At 34.6% G+C, this 18,744-nt stretch overlaps 1 protein-coding gene across 2 annotated transcripts in view; it reads left to right on the top strand.

The window, feature by feature from the left end:
* USF3 (upstream transcription factor family member 3) overlaps window positions 1-18,744 on the top strand; it is a 35,175-nt gene that overhangs the window by 8,454 nt on the left and 7,977 nt on the right. For both annotated transcript variants that reach the window (XM_039843031.1, XM_039843032.1), the window contains 5 exons: window positions 7,721-7,836; window positions 9,259-9,323; window positions 10,397-10,425; window positions 11,994-12,076; window positions 16,428-16,524. In XM_039843031.1, coding sequence (XP_039698965.1) covers window positions 9,277-9,323; window positions 10,397-10,425; window positions 11,994-12,076; window positions 16,428-16,524 — 256 coding nt within the window. In that variant the 5' untranslated portion in view covers window positions 7,721-7,836; window positions 9,259-9,276. The remainder of the gene's footprint in view (window positions 1-7,720; window positions 7,837-9,258; window positions 9,324-10,396; window positions 10,426-11,993; window positions 12,077-16,427; window positions 16,525-18,744) is intronic.

Genomic DNA, 18,744 nt, shown 5'->3' with positions numbered 1-18,744 from the left:
CATTTTTTTTTTAAAGATTCTTAAACTATAGAAACAAATCTCTGGGTTTGTATTACTACAGACAAATATAAAAACAAAATAATACAGAAGAGTTAAAATACAAGTATATACACTGCAGGTAAATGTTGAATGAAAGAAAATGCATATTAATTTGTTATCAGGCAAAGTTTAATTCTAGACAACAAACATTTAATTTAAAAAATATTTAATAAAACTTTATACCTAAGGAGCTAATAATATATACTCTTCTTAAATACTCATCTAACACTTAAAATATATAAGAGGGCTACAAAGAAAATCTCAAATTCTAAAAAATATTTATTGCTAATCATATTGTAAGGAAACAGTTCACACGAAATTAACAAAAGGGGAAGCAAAAACTTATTTCACAAGTTTTTTCAACTCAGGTTGACGAGGATATAAAAGCTGAAATTACAAGGAAGAAAAAGTCAAGATAATAAAAACAAGCAAATTATTGAAAAAAATGATTCATAACGTGAAAGGGGATTCAGTCTCACCTTAGTCATCAAGGAGATATAAGTTAAGCAATAATAAGATATCTTTTATTGCCTTTAGACTAATAAATATGTAAAAGATGTTGATTGCAGCCTCCCTTCCCCCCAAGATAATATATTTCTAAGTAAAAATAAAGCATGTTTCAGTGACATATATATAGCATAATACCATTTTCTAAAAAAATTTATGTGCATGTGAAAGTGCATAGATAGATACAAAACTCTGCGGAAAGATCAAGAAAACTAATATCAAATTGGTTTCCAACATGGAGGGGGTGGAATTGAATAAGTGGCAGAAGGGTCTTAAATTTTCCATCTCAAATGAAAGAAATATGGTTAGGGGTAATATTTACTTTTTTGTCTTTCAGTATAGTATTTTAAAAATAATTTAAAATTTAACCAAGATTACATACTATTTAAAAATTAATGTCTTGAAAATATTATGTATCAAAATCTATGGGCTGTGGACAAAGTTGTACCTTGAAGAAATAGTATAATCCTAAATGCATTTATTAGAAAGACTGAAAAAATTAATGCATATATTGGAAGAGAAAAGGCATGCATGTGGCAAAAAATTAAAATTGTATATGAGGATGTACAGTAAGTCTTCCTGGCACCCTGTCTCCCATTTCTCCTCAGAGGCAATCCTTCCAGAGGAAGTCTGTGCATTCGTGTGTATGTGTGTGTATATGCACCCCCCACCCCCATATATAGTTTGCTAGGGCTGTCATAACAAAATACACACTGTGGCTTAAACAACAGCAACAAAACTATTTTTTTTATAGTTCTGGAGGTTAGAAGTCCAATATCAAGGTGTTTGCAAGTTGGTTTCTTTTGAGGCTTCTGTCCTTGGCTTGTAGGTGGTTACCTTCTCACTGTACCTTCTAGTGGTCATCGCTATGTCTGTGTGGTCTAATCTCCTTTTCTTAGGAAGACATCAGTCACTGGATTAGGCCCCACTCTAATGACTCCATTTTAAATTAATTACATCTTTAAAGACCTATCTTCAAATATAGCCGCATTCCAAAGTACTGGGAGTTAGGACTTCAACATAGGAATTTTGGGGAGATAGAACACAATATAACTATTGTATGGGTAGAGCTATTAGAGTGAAGCATCTGAAATTGCAATTTCTAGAGGCAGAAAAGATCAAATACGGACAATTTCAGATGGTTCAACATAACATGGTGACATATTTCATCAGTCTCCTCATAATGAGCCTTTCTTTGTCTTTTGAATATCTTCGAATAAATGTCTTTGTGCATATACATGAACATACTTGTGGGGTAAATTTCTGGGAGTTGTTGCATTATAGAGTATATATTTTTGTGGACCAGATATGGATCGAGAATATGTCAGGACGGAGCTGGTGTGGGCATTCTGCCTCAGGCCTTCCTGACAGAGGCAAGGAAGGGTGCTTCAGCAGAAAGAGACTGGAGCTGTGAGGACAAATGCAGAAGTTGGGGGATGGAGGTGGAGAGAAAGAGTAAGAGACTGTGTGGGGGAAAGGCATAGAAGGAAATGTATTGAGATATTCCCAATGGATTGTTTTGTGACTAGAAATGACTAGTGAATTTTTATTATGTAACTGTGGCCAGTAAAGTCATGGGATGGGCCCTAAATTTTATCGAAGGAGTAGGTAAGATTGCCCCACAGAAGAGATTTGAACTGATACTATTTCCATTTTATGTGTCCTCCTCTCAGTGCAACAATTGCGAATCTGGACATAAGTAATTGCTTGGGCTTACATACGGAAATGTCTGGAATTGATACCATTAGATTGTTAAAAGCAGAGAAGCACTGGTACTTCATATATATCTGTGCTGTTTAAAACTTTTACATAGAGCAGGGATTACTTTTGCAATTGATTAAAAAAGAAAAAAGCTTTAAAGCATGGAGTTCCCTTTGAATTTAGGCAGGATATAATTTCTGAGCCAGAAGTATTTATAGTTTGCCTGGACAAGAGCAAGGAAAAAGTCTAAAAAATGCTGAGCTATTTACAGTTGCTATTCCTGAAGAGCATAGTTGGAGAGCCAAGTAACTTTTCCATTTAACTTTATACATTTCTGTATATTCTTCAAAAAATATATATTTTTAATAATACTATACTGTGTATTTGAAAGTTGCTAAGAGAGTAGATATTAAAAGTTCTCATTAGAAAAAAATTGTAACTGTGTGGTGATGGGTGTTAACTAGATTTATTGTGATCATTTCACGATATGTACAAATATCAAATCATGTTGTACACCTGAAACTAATATAATGTTATGTGTCAATTATATCTCAAAAATAAAGTTACTTGTGTAGTTTAAAAATAAAAATTTAAACTGTATTCAGAAAATTATACTTTTGGCTTATTTTTTTTTCTCTTGAGATATAGTTAGACTCAACTTCATAGTGAAAGCTCTAGTGGCAGGATTTCATTATCTCATATTCTTATATATGTCATAGTATCCCATGGTTGACATTATGAGCCTCCAAAACTGTTGTGCCAGACATGATGGTGACATATTGACAGGAAGGAGCCAACAGACATTGTTAAAGGATGTAAGATTTCTTTGACGGTAAAAGAGATGAGAACTTCTGATAGCAGTTACACAAAGCAGAAAACAATAGAGCACACTCATAAACAGCTACTCAAGTTCCCACTGAGGTGGAAAGCTGCTACTAAAACCACAGACAAAGAAGGATTACTCTGGGTGTTAAAAGCACCCCTCTGCTATCCCTGTGCTATAGTGCTGTTGGGTCAAGATTTAATGACTTGAAACAGTTGGACCAAGTAATAGGACATTCTGGGTAGAGGATTATTAACTGAAAATGCTGGAGAAGATAAATGCAAACAGTAGCTCCAATAGCAAAATACAGAGAGCATAGATGCCTAAAGCACCAAATAAGATGATAGATGATATATATGTGATATTAAACATAAATGCTATAGTCATGATTTTGAATATTTAATGACATGGAGAAATACTCACCTTTAGTAAAAAGGAGAATACAACCTTGCTTGTGGTCTAGCATTTATAAAAAATAAGGTGTGTGTAGAAAAAAATCCACAAGAAAATCCAAAAAGTGTTAACATTGATTCTTGTGGATTCTTGTAGTGTTGTGATTGAGAGTAGTTTTAATTTTCTCTCCATGCCTTTGTTTTCTAGTTACATATTACTTTTAATGTAAGGAAAAACTGTTAAAGCAAGGTGATCAAAATAAATAGAGATCTTTTTGTTACAGAGGTGAAATAGACTAGTAGTATAATGGCTGTGACTTAGACCAGGGATTTAAGATTAGTTGTGCTATAATTTCTTTGGATTATATTCTAGTTCAGTGGGGCAAGTCATTTTGATTGGAGAGGACTAAGGATTTACTAAGAGAGTTCATATAAAGAAATAGAACACATTTAAAAACTGCATATCTATGTAGCCATTCCATAAAACATTTTAAATAATTGTAAAATACATAGGAGTGCATTAAACAACAGCAAAAACGAGATCTTCCTCAAACCACTGACAAATAATGTTTAAGCAATGTGCTATAAATATTTCAATTCAGACATTTTAATTCAACTTGAAAATTCTATGATAAGAATTAGGTTTTGCATTGTATTTAAAGACACCATTTAAATTAACCTTTGCTATTAATTTGCTTTTTGGTGAGAAGAAAATACAATTTGCCACTGAGCAGTTAGACTGAGTTTTCTCCTAAATAAATGCTGTACTTATTTTTAGTGGCTTCACATTTTCCTTGTATTTGAGAAATTAGGGATGATTGGTAACTAAATAGAAATTTGAAATTGTATGCTGAAAGAAAGCAGATGTATAATTTGAATTTAGTTATCAGGGATCCCATTCTTTAAAGTGCTAATAAAAGTATTGCTTATATCAATTTCCATAACACTAGATTTGAAATATGACATTCTTAGAAATCTTTTTTATAGTTAGTCTACACTGAGATTGGGAGTGCAAATGGTACTATCACTCTGGGGAAAGTGTGACAAATGTTCTTATGTAAGTCTTTTTGTGGATATAGTCTTTCATTTCTCTTGGCTTAATACCTAGATTGGAACTGTAGAGTATATGATAAGCACTTCTACTCCTAGATATTTACCCAAGAGAAATGAAAGACTGTATCCTCAAAAAGACTTATGTAAGAACGTTCATGGATAGCAGCTTCATTCATAATAGCCCAAACAAGGAAACAGTCTAGGTGTTCAACAACAGAAAAATGAATAAAGAAACTGTTTTAAACTCACACAATATATATTCATAGTAGTAAGAAGGACTATTTGGATGAATTTCAAAAATGGCAAGCTGAGTAAAACATTGACACAATAGAATTTTCAGTTAATACATTATAAAGTTCTATGGTGAAATAAATGAGAACATTGGTTGCCTCTGTGGGAGGAGAGGAAGGAATCGATGAGGAAGAGTCACATGAAAACTTTCTCTAGTGATATACTTTGATAGGAGTTGGATCACACAGGTGTGTATATTTGTCAGAACTCATTGAATGTTATACTTTAGATTTATGCGTTTTATTATGTGTAAGCTTTACCTCAAGGGGAAAAAAAGTTTTAAAAGATGTGATGTTAATGTAAATGATCTGAAGGCCACACTTTGAGAACCAATGAATTTGACTAATTTCAGAAATAATCCTTTCTTACCATGAAAAATAATAATTCATATATTACTAATGTAACATTTTGAAGTTTTTCTTTAAAAATTCATGGCACTGTCAACATAAGAACTTCCACACTTGTAGAGAATTTTTATGAGCTTATTTGAACAGAACTGACACCCTGCCAGGAAGCAAGATCTCAAATGCTCTGGAGAATGACAGTTTTGCAGTTTCTTTTATACATTTGGAATGGAGAGAAGGAGAGAACATAGGAAGATTATGTGAAGGTGAGAGAAAGAAAGGCAAGGTTGGATTACAGTATAGTTAACAAGATTATGTGTTCCTCTGAGGGTGGTTACTCTTCCAGGTCTCTGGAAAAGAGGATTACTTCTAGCATTTCACAGGTGTATTAACTTAGAATCACAAGAACAATGGACAGGGCTTGCTTAAGGCAAAAGTAAATCTTTTATAGCTGCCCACCATGACCTGCCCAGTTAGAAATTTGTGATCAGATCACCCTGTGAGGTCACTTTTGGTTAGATTTATAATAGAGCCCCTTTTTCGTCCATAGCACTTTATTTTAAAGGGTATATTTGTATATAGTTCTATAAATATTGTTTTAAAAGCACCACTTCCTTAGATTAGTTAATAAGTGGACAAGGATTTATGACGAAATTATATAGTTCTTTATTCCAATAAATTTTTTTTTAATGTCAGGAATGCAATTTTGATATCAGAAAGAATTGGACATGGAAATAATTTTGCGTAGAATTAGATGTAATTGAATTGGTTAAAGTGTGGTTTGAGATGGATGTTTATAGTGACATTTAGTAAACTGGATGTTTTTGATTTGCAGTATTCCTTTTTCGGTTGAACGCCTGGCTTTCACCACAATGTCATTTACTTTAAGATTTCAGATGTTTAGAAAATTAGAACTTTTATGTATCTTAATGGTAACATGAATCTGCAGATTTTCAAAAGTGCTACCGGGGAGCAACTAGAACCTGATGCTAATGACCAAACATTGACTCATGGGTATGAGGCAAATCTGACCTTACTGATTTACAGGTAAAATTATGTCGTTAACTGTCATGCCATATCTCAAATAATCTCTCCTATAATAGGGTATTAGATGCCTGAAATTTCGCCAATTAAAGCCACTTGCCTCTGTTTCTAAATTTTCTATATAAGAATCACCCTGGGCACTCTTCCTTTAGAAATTGGAATTCCTTCCTTATAAACTGCTTCAAGGGGTCTGGGATGGGCCGAGAATTTATTTGTATTATTCTGATAATTTTTATCAGGAATATTTAGGAAACATTGCCCTAATGTAGAGCTAAGTTTCTCAAACTTTTTTGTTAAAAAAAAAAAAGAAAAAGGAGGAGGAGCAGAAGAAAAAGAAAAATCACCTAGAGACCTTGTTGAAAATACAGATTCCCAGTACTTTTTATGTGTCTGGAATGAAGTCCCCAAATCTACATTTTTAAAGAGCTGTGGATGCTAAGAAGAGATGCATTTTCTGTGAACCCCGAGAAGGGATTTATTCGCTGAGGTGGACTCACAATGATTGACCAAGGGCCCAAATTTTATGAATAATAAGAGTCTAGCGGCCACTTGCTGACAGGATCTCATCAAGTACTCTGTTTACAGGGAAAAACCTCAGACTGAACTCAGGCTTCCTGCACTATGCCCTAATCGTTTATGCTACCTGAGCCAACCACTGTAGGGAAATCCTGGTTTCCTCTTTCTACCAGGGATTGAGATCTGCCCCATCCAGCCAGAACTGAGTACCTCATTTACATAAAATGGACCTAATTGGGAACCTGGGTGGTAACTTTCTCTATGATAGGTAGCCTCCCCCTTTTCTCAGTGGAACACAATTTAGATTGCTACCTGAATCTGTCTCTTCATTTCAGCTTGTTTTGCTCAAATAAATGCTTGTAATTCTTTATTAAGGCCTAAACTCAATTTTTGTTTGCAGAGTTCATGTGATACACACATATGAGGGCTGTCTTCCTAATGTCATTGCCTTAGTGGAAAGTCCTTGAATAACTTTTCAGTTACTCTCACGAGAGAAGGGGGAGTAGGAGAGTCAAGGAAAGATAATTTTAGAATTAAAGACAGATTTTTCCTCTTTTTTTAAACTTAAACTTATGGGGGTGACATTCATAAATAAAATTATATAGGTTTTAAGTATACAGTTTAATAATATGTCATATGTATATTGCATTGTGTGTTTACCACCCAAAGTTATATCTTCTATCACCATGTATTTCACCCTTATATGCACAAGGACAGATCTTAGTATAAGAGCGAGGTGGAGAACCAGAACTTAAAGGAAAGTGAACATGCATAAGAGAAAGGAGAGAATCATCTCCTAGGGACCAATCATCCAGTGGTTGCAGTACTACCATCTTTTTGGATAAGCTATTGGAAAGTGACTTTTGAAAGCAGCTACATTCATTATTTTGCAAGTGGAGGGCGGGGAATTCAGGATCATCCTAAGTGCCACTGAAAATCTGCCTGTATGCCATAGGTTATCAATCCTTGTTTTACATGCCACTATAAACATTGATTTTTCTCTTGTATAGTAAGAAGAAAACATAACTTATAGACCATCTTCTGGCAGAAGATGATAAATTTGGATCAGAAACGGGAGGTATTGGAAGCCAGGAATCAAAAGTGAAGAAATTCTGCAAGCCCTTAGGTGAGAAAGATGACAGGGACTTATTTACTTACCTGTCCCACGTTATCATTACATGGTTATCTAATGTGAGCATGTTGCTTTTAGGTGGGTATGTGCCCTCATAAGTGTTAGGGAGAAGGTGGAATAAGCTGCTGGGAGTGGGTCTTGGGCACACGTTTCTCCTCAGGCTGCTTGAGTCAGTGCTCTGTCATTACCCTGTCTACATTCACTTTTACTTATTTCCCATGACCTTCACCCTCTTTCCCAGGGCTAAAACCTTTACCTGAAATACCTCATTACTATTCATAGCTAACATTTACTGAATTCTTCTTACTGCTAGGCATTGTGCTGTTGTGCTCTCCCTGCATTCTTCCATTCGCTTCTTGAAACAACCTAATGATCTACATACTGTGATTATGATCCATTTTGTAGATGAAACATCTGTGGTTCCAAGAAGATATATAACTTGCCCAAGACCACAGCTAGGAAATGGGAGAACCAGATTTTAAAATCGTGCTGACTTCCAATTCCATACTTGTTGCCTTCTTTCTTTCTCAGAGAGAAAATGGAAAACCACATTTGCACATCCTCTAGTATACTAGAACGGGTAGCCCAACTTGACAGAACTCTTTTAAAAGGTGTTCAGTTTCTGAAATTTAAAAGCATTAAAGTTTTCATTATGAAATATTTGAAAATCACAGATGAGAAAGAAATCAGCTCTAATATTGCTGGCCCTATAGAACTATGATTAATATTTTAATGTATTTGCTTTCAGACATTTTGGGCATATGTTTATATTTCCTTATAGTACATATATTCTTTAGTATCATGATTTTTAAAATATAAATAGAACTTTTATATTCATACTCAGATTTTAATGACTCCCAAATGATAACGTAAGACTTCTAACAGTTTGAAATGGAAGAAGCCTAGCAAATAAGTGAATTAATGAATGATTGCTTGCTTCTATGTTTGGAATGTTACATGTTTGTCTGCTTGTCACTTTTGTTTACCCTGTGTTCAGTGATGGGGACCATTGTTCTAGTTTAAATTTTGTATCAAGAATAAACAGTATCATGAACAAAAACATAACTCTCCCAACTCAAGTCTGTTTTACCTGTCTTTCCAGGTCTTCCTCAAGTTGATACTCCCTTTAAATTTTTCTTGATTCCCAAGCCGTAACGATTTTTCTCTACTCCAATCTTCTTAAGCACTTTCTGGCTACATCTCACATTTGACATTCACCATGTTCTTCATCTGCTGGTTGTATTGTGTCCTGTTTTCTTATGCCTTTTTCTATTCATAACACCTAATCCAGTGCTTTTTCATGATGTTGCTTTTATTTTTTAGCATTTTGGTATTCAAACCAAAAGCTAATAATCAGTTTCTCTAAGATACTATAATGACTTTAAACTTTCTGGTGTGTCTTTCTATGCTTTGTAGGTTCCTATCTTTGTAACCATGCCAGAAATGACAGAGAATGAGACTCCTACGAAAAAGCAGCACAGGTATGTAGCAACAGTCCAAAAATAATACAGTTTTAGAAGATAAGAGGAATTAGCTCCTACTTTGTTAAATAGGTAGTCGTTTGGGAACTTTCACTTGGATGCCTAACAAACCATTGTTCTTCAAAACTATGTGTGGATAAATAGAAATAGGTTTATGGAAGGGGGTACATAGTTAAAATTTACCTGTCCTTCATATTCTACCAGCAGTGTAACAACTAAAATGACAATCAGTTTCTCCTGAAATTTTTACTTGCATACAGTAAGTTCACTTAGGTTGAAGTCGGTTTGAATGGACATTTAGTGACGTTAGAAACCATTAATGCCAATATGCACATCAGTATAATATTATATCTGGTTCTTGTATAACCCTTCTTTTAGATTTCTAGCATTTTGGCCAATGTTTCTGCTTAGAATTGCATGGCCAATGCTTCCATTAATATTAAAATTGCTGTTCTCTTTCCTTACCAAATAGCTATTAGAGAATGCTAATATATTGATTAACTGTACATGAAAGGGAAAATCAGTGTTTTCAGTAGATTAGCTTTTAAGAAAATTTAAGAATTTGGATAACCTAAGGTACATAAATGCAAAAGATAGCTCAAATGCCAATTGTCAGTGCATGGGTGTTAGTGGCTGCCACATTTCCCTGGGGATTTCAAGTTTCCTCTCTACTGTTGCTTGTCTCCTTTACATACTCCCACCTTGGGCTGAGTGCCAGGGCAAACATCAAAAGTCACCTACTTGACACATCACTTTGAGAGTTGACTAGCTCCTTAGTTACATTTTTTAAATAGTTTTCAGTGATTGAGTTAGTTCCCAACTAATGACTTTTGGGTATTTAGGAATAGAGAATTGTAGTTACTTTCAGAAATTGTGGGTTTTTAAATTTATATTGATGTATCTGCAGTTAAGTTTTCATACCGTAATATATATTAAGAACATTTTTCTTCAGATTGTTCGATGCAACAAATATGAATTCATAAAATTTATTTTTATGTCGCAAAATATAAGGTGGTGAAAACATTTTCCCATTATTTTCATGTTCCTTTTATCTACATTTTTTCTTTTTTCAGAAAGAAAAACCGGGAGACACACAATGCAGGTAGAAACAACAATTTAAATTTTAGTTGTTAACCTTTTGCATTCAAAATGAAATTATACTGCAGTTGATTATAAGTTTTTATGTTATAAGCATAGAATCATTATTCATTATGTTTTAGGAAAGTATTCATTTATTGTTTTTAATTGAAAAAACACCCCCTTGTCTTATGAAGATGGCTTGCTTATCTTCTGATTTATTGTCTATTTAGATAATTTAAGGATTATCTACAGTCAGATCTAAAAAAAAATTTAGAAGTTAATTTCTATTACTCTATAAATGATATCTTCCTTTCCCTAAGGAAAGGACTCTAGGGAAAATTTTATCTGTGGAGAGATGTGTTAAACACTGTAGGATATTGCTGTTCCCCAGAAGGGAGTCTGCTGCCTTTGAATTCCCCTTTATCACTGTGGATCAAGAGTCTTAATGTTTTGTTTTGTTTTTACCGCCACATATTAAAAAATCTGTTTTTAGATAACAGCAAATACTATTGTTAGAGAATGCAGAAGAAAGGTGAGCTGTACTTTATTGCTTTGCTTTTTTTGGCCATGCGAGTTAAATCTAATCTTTTTCGGCTATGTAAACTCAATCTTTTTATTGGAATTATCTGTCACATGGTGCCATAAATATGTCTTGATAGTAATTTATTAAGAGAGAGTAATTAGATGTCATTGAAAGGGACGTCCTTACTGCTAGATTCTGAAGCAAAAAGTATATATTTTGCAAAGCAAGATGTACCTATGCTACAATCTGAAAGATCATTCCTTTAGAAGGACTGGAATTCTTTGTTAGACAGGAAAGTTTTAGAAAACTTTCTAAGAGAAAATAGCCAAGGCTAATGTTTCTACCAGCGGTGCCTTACAGAAATTATTTAGCTCATCTCTTGTATTTTCTCACACTTCCTATACAATTTTTAAAGTTGTAGCATGCAAGCCTGGAACATTTCTCAGTTAACTGAGAAGTCAGTTGCCCAGTTTCTCGGATGGGAAAAAAAATCTATGTAGCCAAAGTGAACAGCCCAGACCCCACAGAAAAAAAAACAAACCAGTGCTTTTTCTTGTCTATTTTAAGTCATAAGATGATTCCAGAAATGTCCTCTGGTCATCCTAAAGGGTGTTTTAAGGTACTTTAATATGTCTAGAAAGGTCTCATTTGCCCATCTGCTATAAAGAAGAAGCTTTCTAGTAACTTAGCTCATTAGTGGGTTCTTGAAATTTAGTTATCATTAAAATCTCTAGTAACTACTTGAAATATAATGATAATGGGTTAATAGTAATTAATATATTATTAGCAATTTCTGTTTTTAATTTGAATTTAGTTATTATAGATCATTCTTTAAAGTGCTAATAAAAGTATTTCTTATATTAATTTCTATAACACTAGATTTGAAATATGACATCCTTAGAAATTTTTTTACAGTTAGTCTTTAGTAGATATTGTTTGATAAGATCTTAGTGTTTTTTTTGTTTGTTTGTTTTATTTTTACCTAAAATTTCTTGACCCAGGGAGAATGAGGCAGTTTGGCTGTAGTACTATAAGGTTTGATAAATGGATTTTTTTTCTCTGTCTAGTGGAGAGGCATAGGAAGAAGAAAATCAATGCTGGGATTAACAGAATAGGAGAGTTGATCCCATGTTCCCCTGCGCTGAAGCAGGTAAGAAGTCTAGTTGTATTTTCATTCATAACTTATGAACAAATAATTCTCTGTTGTTTCCATGTTCAGAATGATTATTTTTGTTTCCCATCATTACCAGTTTTTTTGGAGTTGGTGATTGCCTCCTTGTTTTTCATTTGCTTAATTTTATATATACCCATGTTTAATTCTTCCTACACTTCTAATAGTCTTCTAGTACAGTTTTCTCATGATCAATGGACCATATAATTTCTAGATCTTTAAAATCTTGAATTACTTGGTCCCATGATTACATTTATATATATGCCAGTGTATTCACCAGGTATTTCTTTTCTTTTCTGCCAATTATGTCCTTTACTATCTTAAATTCTTACCTAGAATCTTCTAAGGGTTTCTTCTTTTTTTTATTCTCCATGCCCTATCCACCTTCACTAGTACTTAAATCTTAGCGTATTAAAGATGACAGTTTTCCCTAATGAAGATAACTTTTTGTTTCTTCTGATAATGAGGGTAAAGAGTGCTCATTGAAAGCAGAACAAAACAAAACAATAAAAATGGAAACAATATAGAAGGCATAAAAGTTTAAAAAATAAATTGATACCCCACTCTGAAATTATAACCACTGTTAAAAATGTTATTAACACATCTCTCCAGGCATTGCTTTATGGGTATATCTGTATAGTTTCATGACCTGCTTTGTCATTTTTACTCTCAGTGATACACAATAGGCTTTTGGTTGTAGATACCTTTTCAAATTTGATCTCTTTCTTTTTTTTTTTAATGGTTATATAGTATTCCATTGTAATAGGATATCAGAATTTGTGTTAGGCTTTTGAAATTAATTTTAATTAAATTAACATATACAAATTAATATATACATATAGCAGATAGCACAAAAAAGCTTATAACAGTGTCTTGTCCACTGCTTCTCAGTTCTAATATAGCTCCTTAGAAGCAATCATTCTCAATTGTTTTCTTCTAGTATTTACCTTTATATTTTGAAATAATGTGGTTATATTACTATATTTTTATTTTCCATTTTACGTATTATCTGTTGATTTTCTATTATGCTTTTTGCTTGATTTCCCCTTGTCTAATCCTCGCAATGTAATTCTACCACAACTTTTGATTAAATTGATATTCAGTTTTTCTGTTATTAAGACTGTGAAAATGTTTATGGTTGAGCTAAAGAGTACTATATTATGTTTCATTTCATATGTGATTTTTGTTATTTTGGAGTTAATAATTGCCTCATTGTTTTTCATTTGCTTAATTTTCTATATACCTATTTTCAATTTTTTCCACACTTCCAATAGTCTCTTAGTACAGTTTCTGTATGGGCAAATGTACCATATAATTTACATTTTCCCTTTGAGACTTTACTTCTGGAACCCTCTACCCTTTTTTATTCAATCTCAATTGATTGGTCTCTTCCAGCTCTTCTGTTTTTAATTTTAGCTCTCATATTCTTAATTTCCAAGAGTCTTTTGTCTTTATTCTTTTTGTTTCTTTTCATGTTACATGTTTGTTTCATGGATACAATATCATCTTATCCATCTCTGAAAATGTTATATAGGGTTTTTAAATTTTTCTTCTTCTCTATTCTGTGTTGTCTTGGTTTTGTTTCTTCTGATCTACAACCTCCCCGCCCCCCACCCCTCCTGCTCGCACCACCCTTGCCTTGATGTCTGTTTTTCAGTTTCCTTAAATGTTTAGTGATACTTGGTTATTTTTTCATTTTTGAGAATAAGATATTAGAAGCTGATTGACTAGGCTTGTCTGTTGGTGGCCCTCACTGTTGAGTGATTAGGTAGCGAACTGCTGTTATTGTTGTGAAACTCAAAAATATCAGTATATGCAGTTTTTTTGTTTTGTTTAGTTTTAGGGGTAGCTATTAATTTTTTTATTTTTATTTTTATTTTTCAGAGCAGGATTCTTTATCCCTCTACCTAGCAGTGGGAATGGTTGGAAGAGGAATCTGAGGCTAGTTGCCATTATTCTGGGAACTGGAGAATCTCATGCTTTAGGAGGCAGAGTTTTACTTTACCCCTCTGTTTTCACTCAGGAGCCTCATCTTGTTCACTTCTGTGCCAGGTATCCCTGAGGCTGAAATTCTCTGGTTCACATTTCACAGAAAATAAACTTGTCTCCTGTGGTCAGGGCAGAAAAGGGAAGTCATCCAGCTGCTTAGAATGTATGTGTGGGGGTTGGTTCTTATTACTGCACAAGAAGAGTCTTTCCACCCGTCTCCTCAGTTTTAACCTCATACCTCACCCCACCTTCCGTGGGAGCTGGAGCTTCCCAGTCCTGAACTTCCCAGTCCTGAACTGGCTTTTGGAAGGCCAGATCGGTTTGCTGGCTTCTTGGCATTATCTCCTTCAGCTAAGGTCTTACACTTCAGTTTCTTTTTATTCTCCCCTAGGGGTGGTACTTAGTCTTGCGTAAATGTGTTTTTTAGTCTTTTTAAAAATGTGCTTTCTGTTTGTTTAACACAATTTCAAACTTAAGGGTAGGCACTGTCTTCTGACTGTTTTTCTTCCTTCATATCTCAATGTATGGTAGCTACTCAGTAAATATTGCTGTTTTCCTAGTAATCTCTTATTTTCCTCTCTTTTCTTTCCTACAAATTTCTCTGAAAGGAAACTGTAATCATTTTACTTCCTTCGTGTTCTAGAGTATGCAATATAAGTCAGTATTTGGCTCCCAGAGGCAGAGTAGATTTTCTTCACTAATTGCCGTACATCCCCACTCTCATCTGCTGTAGACAGGCTGTAGGTGGGTATCATCAGTTCTGCCTTTGTCTCTACTTTTGCTTTTAAAAAAGACAATATCAGTTTTCTCTCTCTAAAGTGTTTCCTTGGTTATATTGGGTCTCTTTTGGGACTCAGACTGGTAATAAAATAAGTATAGCCTTTAGAAAGTATGATAATAGATATAGATATTTAAATGCTATATGGAAATATCTCCAAGATATATTTTTAAATTAAAAAACTAATGTAACATACTGTTTATAGTATGCTTGCATCGGCTTTAAAAAATATATATACACATATATGGGCATAGAATGTTTCTGGAAGGATACACAAGTAACTTTACAGCAGTTTCCTCTGGAAAAGGGTCTGGAGAGTTAAAGTGAAAAGGAATGTTACTTTTCATTTTATATCCCTTCATGTTATTTACATTTTTTTTTGGCCATATACACACATTATGTTATTAGTTTTAAAAATGGTTAATTCAGAATAAATAATAAAGGAACACTTTGACATAAAATGCAATCTTTTTGAAAAGTTTAGGAATGGACTATACTGGGACCATGACACCAAAGCACAATCAAGTGACATTATTTTCTCAACTTATTATGTGGAATAGTTTGTAGTTGTAGTTGACAGAGTAAAGAATAACATCAAATCTAAAATCTTTACATGGTTTTGAAGGTCCTTGTTGGCCTTTTCTCCCCCTGCTCTTCTACTGTATACTTCATTCTCGTCCCACTCACCTCCTTACTGTTTCTCTAATGCGCCAAACACTGCCCTGCCTGAGAGCCTTGGCTCTTGTCAGTCCTGCTACCTGAATCCTCTTCCTACAGATACCCACAGGGCATACTTCCTTGGACTTCTTTCAGGTCTGTGTTCAAATGTCACCTTACAGAGAGGCCTTCCTCAACCTCCCTATACAAAATAGATTATAGCAGAGCGTCTTAGACATTTGGGCTGTCATATGAAAAATAATATAGACTGGGTGATTTAAACAACTGACATTTATTTCTCAAAGTTCTGGAGTCTGGGAAGTACAAGATCAAGGTGCCAGCCAGTTTGGTTCCTGGTGTGGGTTCTCTTCTAATTACATCCTCACATGACAGAGAGGGAGTGATCACATCTCCTGTCTTTTCTTCTAAAGACATGATCTCATTTATGAGGGATCTCCACTCATGACCTAATTATTTTCCAAAGGCCCCACCTCCAAATACCATCACACCAGGGATTAGGGTTTCAGCATGAATTGTAGGGGAACACGAACATTCAGTCTGTAGCACAGAGTAACCTCTGTCATCTATCTGGCCCCTCTTTACTCTGCTTTATTTTTCTTCATAGCACATCACCATTGATTTTATACTTATATATATAAATAAAATTTCTCAAAGTCAGAAGCTTTTTTCTGTTTTGTTTATTACATCCCTAGTACTTAGGACAGAGCCTGACATATAGTAGATGCTCAATAAATACTTAGATGAACAGAAGTTTTTGAATATGGCGCCTTTAAAAAAATTTAAAGATACATGTTATATATGTGTGATAAAACCAAAGCTTCAAGTTTCTTCTGGCAAGTTCTTACTCTTCAGCGAAACTTTTAAATGGTTAATTTTCTTTGGCAGAGCAAGAATATGATCTTGGACCAAGCCTTTAAATACATAACAGAATTGAAAAGGCAAAATGATGAACTCTTGCTTAATGGAGGAAACAATGAACAAGGTAAAGATTTTAAGATTCTTTTTGTCATTTTTTCACTGTTCAGGCCTTTGTGTCACCGTGCATTAGGATACAGAAGGCTTTTTTTGCCCCCAAATGTTATTAAGATTACACAACACTGGGAGAATAGTGTTGCAAATAAATTCATTTTAGTTTACCTCTTTTCCCCCTTCTGTGAGCAACTCTAATCATGCAGGCATGTATAATTTTGATTTTGGACTCTACTGTGTATTTCATGTTTACTTAACTCATGATACAAATAATACTGGATTGCCTTTATTGCAGTTGGATCTTCCAGCTAGGGGAATCCCATAAGAGGATGTAGGGGAGAATCCTGCTCAGTGTAACTTAAAAACAACACTTAACTGTGAATTTACTCAGAAGCCCAAAACATTTAGTTCGAATTATTTATATTACATGTAATGTGTGCATCAGACTGCCGAACATTTAATGCTATTTGATTTTTAGATAGAGGTGAGTTTTTTTATGTTATCAACTGAGTTCTCTTTTTCCACTTGAACTGGAAAAAAGGTTACCTTCTAACAGCTAAAAAGAAAAATATCACTGGCAAATATCAAGCTCAGAGTGGTAGGCCACTTCAAATTATCCTTTATTTATGGCTCTGACAAGAGCAGAGAGAAAATTGTCTGTGACAATGCAGAAGGTCACATTAAAAGGAGAGAAACAAAGGCAGAATTTTGTAGAGCTGGGGGGTAATACAGGGATGTGTTTATTGTAAGAAGCTGGAAGGTTATTGGAAAGTATATCCAGCAGGTCAGCCTTCAGAATTCTTGTTTACTTTTAGTTAGATGGCAACTTAATCCCTCACCTAGATCAGCTATCTTTTATGATCCAGGCCCTGTTTTGTGATGCTTTTAGGTAATTAGATACATAATGTATGTTTGGTAATCATTTTGAGGCACTCCACAAAAGGGACCGTTAGGCTCTAATGATGTGTAGGCTTTCCTAGTGAGGGCTTCTTTGGTTTCACAGCCCAGAGGCTAAGGCAGTCAAGGTACTTTAAGGAAAAGGGAAACTACTGAAAAAATACAATTTGCATGGGGCTCAGGAAAAGCCGAATAGCCAGGCCAGGGGTTGGGGTAGCACCTGAGGCAGCTTAAGTGTGACTACATTGTCATTTCTGTCGTCATCCTTTCTTTAGCTCTTTTTTTGTGCGTCTGCTCTCTCTTCACCTCCCAACAGCTTCCCCCCCATACTCGCCATCCACATGACAGTCTAGAACAGTGGCCAGAGCAATGGCCTTGAGAGTCAGGCCCATTTGGGTTTGTGTCTTAATTTCGTTTACTCACTCAGTACCTTTGACCAGTTACTTAACCTCTCCAAGTCTCAGTTTCCCTATCTTAAAAAGAGGATAATCATAGCATCTATCTGGTTGACTTTAGACAAGTTATATGACTGCTCTGAGTCTGTTTCTCACATCTGAAAATGGCGATGACAGTAGGTGCTTCCCATGGTTGTTATGAGAAGTAAAAGAGATAAATAATCTGCTAGTTTTCATCTCATCCTTGTCAGAACAGAGCTTTTCATTTCAGGCTACCTCATGGGAAATTGGCCTTGATTGGCTTCTTTTGGCAGAGGGAGTGGGGAGAGTACATACCACTATGGCAAGGCAGGTAGTGGTATATGGGGTCACAGAGCATAAATACCAGCCCCCAAAGCTGCCCCATAGTAGGATTCATTGGTGAGACTGCCTTCCTTAGAAAGGAGTAGGGGTGTGACGGACATCTTCATTACTCAGTAGCGTATATACGTTGGCCCTCCCAAGGAAAATGCTGGTTCCATTGTTGATACTTTCCTCTGTGCTCTACCACTTTGTTTCCTACATGTCCTACTTTGGTTTCCATTGTTTCAAAGAATAAAATGGAAACTAGTTTAAAGCCATTTATAAAAGAGACTAGCTATTACCACTATAAGTAATGTTAGCTGTTGTAGCATTTAAATGCTATTATATTGATTTTCAATGTTATTTTCCTAATTCGTCACCATGATGTCAATATTTCATTCCTTGTTTCACCTTTGCAGCTGCCCTGTTGGGATTTTTTGAATTGGGGATTTTGAGATTTCTACATTATGAATAATTTTTTACCTTTGAGTTGTTGTCCTTTAAAGATATATACTTTTAAAAGTATGGGATAGCGGTTTGAGATACCATTCTAACAAGAAGAGAGAACTTGTATTAGAAAAGAGATGATGATTCTCAAC

This window comes from Pteropus medius, unplaced genomic scaffold, assembly GCF_902729225.1.
Source record: "Pteropus medius unplaced genomic scaffold, Ma_sr-lr_union100, whole genome shotgun sequence".
In the NCBI taxonomy this organism is placed as follows: domain Eukaryota; kingdom Metazoa; phylum Chordata; class Mammalia; order Chiroptera; family Pteropodidae; genus Pteropus; species Pteropus medius.
Note: the sequence above shows the minus strand (reverse complement) of the source record. Positions and strands in the feature narration are given on the sequence as shown.